At 30.0% G+C, this 6000-nt stretch overlaps 1 protein-coding gene across 1 annotated transcript; it reads right to left on the reverse strand.

The window, feature by feature from the left end:
* On the reverse strand, positions 587-2363 carry LOC104786483 (delta-9 acyl-lipid desaturase 2). Its single transcript, XM_019238606.1, has 5 exons — positions 1929-2363; positions 1663-1803; positions 1426-1566; positions 1188-1294; positions 587-1001 (listed from the first exon to the last, which is right to left on the reverse strand). The coding sequence occupies exons 1-5, from the start codon at positions 2262-2264 to the stop codon at positions 803-805; spliced, it is 924 nt and encodes a 307-aa protein (XP_019094151.1). The 5' UTR covers positions 2265-2363; the 3' UTR covers positions 587-802.

Here is a 6000-nt window from a genome sequence, read left to right on the forward strand (position 1 = left end):
GTTACTATTCGCCAAGAATAAAATCCTAAAGGTAAATCACATTTTCCTAATTTCAAGAAAATCTAAGCAGTCTACAAAATGTTGTGTACCATTTCTTTAAACTGAAAACCCAACAGTTAAAGAAAGTTGTATATTTTATATTAAAAAAATAGTGCCGACTTCAATGTTAAAACAAAGAGCCAAAGGTGATAAATATTGATATATACGTTACTACTACATCAAACTTTGGATTTTATATAATAACAAAAAGCTAATGAACATTCACATAACCAATGTATTCCTCCATTGAAAAAGTCTCTGTCTCTGCATTTTTTGTTTTTGCTTTTGTAATTCTTTCTCTTGTATATTGTAAATTCTGAAAATAGTCACATGGATTATTATTAAAAAAGAACGAAACAATTTTATATGGCTATAAACTTCAACAACCAATATATCACCCTTTTTGAACAAAGTCTTGTGTCCTTTTTTGCTTTGCCTCTTTTCGTAAACGACGACTAGATATTTTTCGAGAGTGAGTATATTAAAGTAGTAGTCTCTCACATAGATTAAGAGAGAACGTAATTAACGAATTAATTGCCCCCCACTATATAAAAAAAGATTTTATAAGTACCAATTACGACAAATATCTTAATCAACCAACTTGGTCCAACACCAAAACACATCGGAAACGTTCTTTGCTTTAACCCAAAACTTTAAAAAGAAAAAGAAAAAAAAACATTAACTCTTTTAGGATTAGAAATGATTCTAGTTACACAGAATAGATCCCTTTTCTTTCTTTTTTGTTTGTGCTCCCGCAAGTTTATCAACGAACAATAGCCATACGACGTCGCTGAGCCTCCGTTGGCACTTTCACATCGGTGGCTAAACCGATAATTTCAAGAAACCGAACAATGTACCAAGAAATGTCAATTTGCCACCATTCAAGTCCTTGTCTAGCTGACGACTCAAAGGCATGATGATTGTTGTGCCAGCTCTCTCCGAATGAAAATACCGATAACCACCTTCAAGAAACAAAACAAGAAAATAAGATTTACATTATTGAGTTTTTTTTTTTTTTGGAACATGAGCTGTCTCCGGTTCATGTGTACTCTTGTATTTTGGGAAAATGTCATAGAAGATATTCTACTATTTTCAAGTGTACACCAAAAAATGTCATAGTATTAATAGTATTATTCATTCACACATACCAAACATTGCGAGAAGTGTCATTGGTCTTCCATGTTCGAGTGCCCCAAATATGGCAGAGTGAATTTATGAGGCAAGTCACGTGCACTTCCAATGCTGCTCCAACCCCCTGATGAAAAGAAGAATCACACCAACCACATCCATTAATTACAATTTGATTCTATACAATTTCTAACATACGTTTTTTTTATGGATATATATATAAAAAACGTATATATACATAGAGATTGTTCAATTTACCATTCCCCAAGTAACGAAGGACATGCCACCAAGATAGAAGAGAATGCAACCCAATCCTAAAATGTGAAACATGACAGTTTTTTGAAGAAACCTATAAAACCACTGCCTCTTCAAATCCTCCACATTTGCTCTTTTTCCACACTGTTTTTTTTTAATTAATAAGTCTTTTGGTTATACAGAGAAAACAACAAAAATACACTATTTACAACAAAAAAAATAACAAATTAAAAAAATCACCTTTGAAACAAGGTAGGCAGAGTCATAGATCCATAGAAGATGGCTAAACCAAAAACCTTCCTTGGGACTATGAGGATCACGTTCTGAATCAGTAAACTGATGATGGTATCGATGAGTACTCACCCAATCAATCGGATCTCCCTATTAAAAATATATATTTAAAATAAAATAAAAAGGTTTAGATCTGTAAAAAAAAATAAAGTACAATTAAAGTTAAGATCTCAAGATCTACTAATATGGTTAATACAAGAAAAAAAACAAAGAACCTGAATAGCGAGAAGGGCACAATAGGCTAAGAGATACTCAAGCCATTTAGGGACTTTGAAACTGCGGTGAGCCAAGTTACGGTGATAAGACACCGTGATACCAAGACCACCGATGGTGTAAAACAGAAACGTAACCCAAAGAGCCGACCACGTGAAATAAAACGGAGCCAAGAGAGCAAGAGAATGAACAATGAAAGATGCTGAGAATTTGACGTAATCTAATCTCCTCCACCTTCTATCCCAAAACACCCATCTCCTCTTCTTCTTCTCCTCCTCCACCGGCGAAGAAGATGGATTTTTCCGGTGGTTCTCCTCCACCGTCGACGTCACCGACATTTCGGATCTCTCTTCTTTTTTTTTTTGTTTAGGTTCTCTCTTTCTTTGTTGGAGAAGATAAAAATAACTTAATGGAGAATAAAAAAAAAGTGATGGCTCTCTCTTCTAATTTATAGTGTTACGAAATACTAAAAGAATTTATATATTCACTGCTATATGGGATCGGTAAATAATAAATATCATGATATTTGTTGCAAAGTTTGGCACGTAAGGGGTTGAGGTGTATGGGTTACATGCAATAGTGATATATATGTAAGTTGTTCGATTCTTATAACCAGTAAATAAATATATAAAAGTTTATTTTTAGGAGATGATGCCACAGCCCAACGTAAAGAGCAAAGGGTGACACAGGGCTCAATATTATTTATTTTGACTTATTCTACTGTTTTGATGATATACATTGCTTTATGGATGTACGTGATTACAGGCAAAAATCACGTTCGGTAGCTGGAAGACTGTTATCATATTCCAGAGTTTATTTTCATTTTTTAAATATATATATATATATAATTGGAATAACTCACTGGCTGTACTAAGCATATACTGTTTTTAGTCTTTTTTTTTTATATGGAAACTAATCTACACATAATCATATGGGAAATCAAAATATACATAACTAAGGTTCCCAAGTGTCAACATAGACCAGCTATAATAATTTACATTATTATTATACAATAAACTATATCCAATAATTAATTTATTAAATTTAATACAGATAAATCAAATATATATCAAGATCTAATTTTGGCCAAAATAATACTGAATTAGTACATAAATTTTTGACCCAAATAAAAAGGAAATGTTTATTAAAAATGACTATACAGATATATTTCATATACGCTAATTTAACACTTTTCCATTTGATTCACAAATTCTCATGGAAAAAAAAAAATACGATCTCTTAAAACAGCATGTACAATTTTTATTCTTATCTTACTATTTTAAACGTTTGACCAAAAAAAAATAATTTTTTTCTAAATCAATATATTTTCTAATTAGTTTGGTGTTCAGATCTTCGTGATCGATTTCTTTCCGGTGGAGTACGGATTGTCAAATTGTGTGTTTTAATGGAAACAAATCGAAGTCATATGTTTATCAATTAATTCGTTTTTCTTTAGATTACAAGTGGTTGGGTTTTTGTTTAGATTACAAGTGTAGTTGAGTTCATGTATTTCTTAAGGTTTTTTTTCTTTATTAAACTAATAAAAAGTTGCAGCAATATTGGTCATTGATGCATACACGTCTTCATACACAAAGTACATTACTCGATTTAAATTTGACTATGAAAGTATGAAAATAATACTATATTTTAAAAAATTTAGTGCTTCATATGATGATGATATCTTTTTTTTGTACCCTATAATGATATCAATCTCAATATATACACACACTTCCAAGTAACTTTATTTAAAAGAATTATGATGATAAGAGATATTTTTATCAACCTTTGGGGCTGTATGCCATATTGTTCACAACTTTTTTACGCCATCTCCAACTTACCTCTATATTTATTTTTTAACTCTATTTTAGAGTAAAATCTATTTCAATCCATCTTTATTTCTATTTCAATAATAGAAATCTTTACTTTTTCTTCTATATATACAGGAATTCTATTTTTTCCTCTATAATAGAGTTGAACTTTTTTATTTATAAAGTGGTCATTGAACTTTTAACACTTTTATATTTATGATCAAAATAAATAAAATATATATTTAAATAGTTTAATAATATGATGCAATGTATTTCTTTTAATAAATGTGATATTTAAATAATATTTATGAATGTTAAAAATTTAAATAATATTATAATTTTATGAAAGTTTCACAAATACTAAAATAAATGGGTTAGTTTACAACTTTTATAAGTAAAAAATATAAATAGTAAAATAAAAAAGAAATCTCTACAGAATATTCTTTTTTAGAGGAAAAAATAGAGGTATCTATTGGAGTAAAAGTCACCTCTATTATAGAATTTCTCTATTTTAGAGGTAAAAATAGAGAAAACTATTCGAGATGGTCTTACATCTTTTACCATCTAAAACAGAAACTGAAACCATACCTCAAAATTAATATATAAAGTAAGTATATGTTGAATCAGAAGACATACTTTTTTTTTTGGCAAACGAATGAGAAGACATACAAGATCGTAAACTTACACATGTTAAGATCTGTTATGCAGACATAAGCATGTGCTCGAACTTGTAAGCTCGTGTAAAACAATTCAAACTATTTTGTTAATTGCTACTGTAAGTATTAGCACAATATACTGTATATTATAACAAATCGTTCCTCTAATAAACTTTTTTTAAAAAAATCAATAAATCATCACGTTTGAAATGTCCTAGAAATTCCTAAATCCTCGGTTCTAGATCTTGAAAAAAAGAGAATACTATACGTAGTGTGTCAAAACATTGTAGTTGAGACGAGAGCCTCGCTATCTCCGGAAATGTAAGACGACAAATATATAAAAACTTAAATACAAATGAGTACAAAATTGATAGTGTCCTACAATTAAAAAAAAAAAAGTAGTAGACAAGAGTGAGGTTACTTTCGTTATTATAGCATCTACCTGTATTGTTGATTAAAAAAAAAAAAAAATCCGAATCTGAAACGTACCTACCTTTGTAGTTTCTACATCAAGATTCAAATCATAGCAGCAAAGTTATTAATTGCGTTAGTTAACAAATTTTTTTGATTAGGTTGTGGCCTTGTGGGTAAGTGAGAAAGCGTAAAGCGAGAAAAGTAAAGTGAGAAAGGTTGTTGCGCTTTGGGGGTATACTTAATACTAATACTAACGATTAACAAACATTAATTAAAACCCAAATGACCGATTACTTTGTAATGCATTAATAAATAATACTCCTCCACTATAGAAGATGTTAACATTCAAACAGGATAATTATTAAGGAGATGTGAACTGTAAACCATGTTAGTTTTTTGGATACTATGATTCTGAAGCACGTAAGAAAATAAAATTTACGACGTTTAAATTAGCAAACAAAAAAATCGGTTGCAAAAATTATCAGAAAATTTATTTCAATTCGTAGACTAGTAATTATTTCCGACTTGGTTCTGTTGTTTCAATGAGAAAAATAAGTTTGTGTTTCGTCTTTTGAGTCAAACCAAAATTGGAAATAAATCATAATGTTGTCACGTAGTTTTTTGTTTCTGAAAACGGACTAAGTACACAGTTTTGAGTTGTTGATATCTTAAAAACTATTCGTGACATAAAATATAAATATAGAGGTAGTACATATAACAGAACTTCTACTAATATTATAACATCAGCATCCTTATTATAACACATACTCTAAAACAGAAAGTGATCGTAACATGTGTGCAGGGGATAGAAAAATAGTAAATGATGCTAATGGTCCCTGATCCTGCATTTGAGTAGAGTAGCTCGTCAGAAGTCACTGACTACTAGTCAATTTACTTTCTCGATTTAACATGTTCCTCCCCTCACTTTCGAAACTTTCATTCATAGTCATTACTAAGATTAATTACATTAGGTGGTTACAACTTACAACGATCTACTTTATCTCATCGGACGCTTCCGGAGTCATCAGTATTCTCCAAGAAGATGGAAGAAATACATCGACAGACTCATAATTTTTATCTAACATATACTAACTGCAATGTTATAGAGTTGTTGTTTGTAACAATTACTTGTTAAAGATGTTAAAATGTATGATTGTTTCGTTTTACTTTTTTTTAATGATATAGTTATATTTTAA

Source organism: Camelina sativa, chromosome 16, assembly GCF_000633955.1.
Source record: "Camelina sativa cultivar DH55 chromosome 16, Cs, whole genome shotgun sequence".
In the NCBI taxonomy this organism is placed as follows: domain Eukaryota; kingdom Viridiplantae; phylum Streptophyta; class Magnoliopsida; order Brassicales; family Brassicaceae; genus Camelina; species Camelina sativa.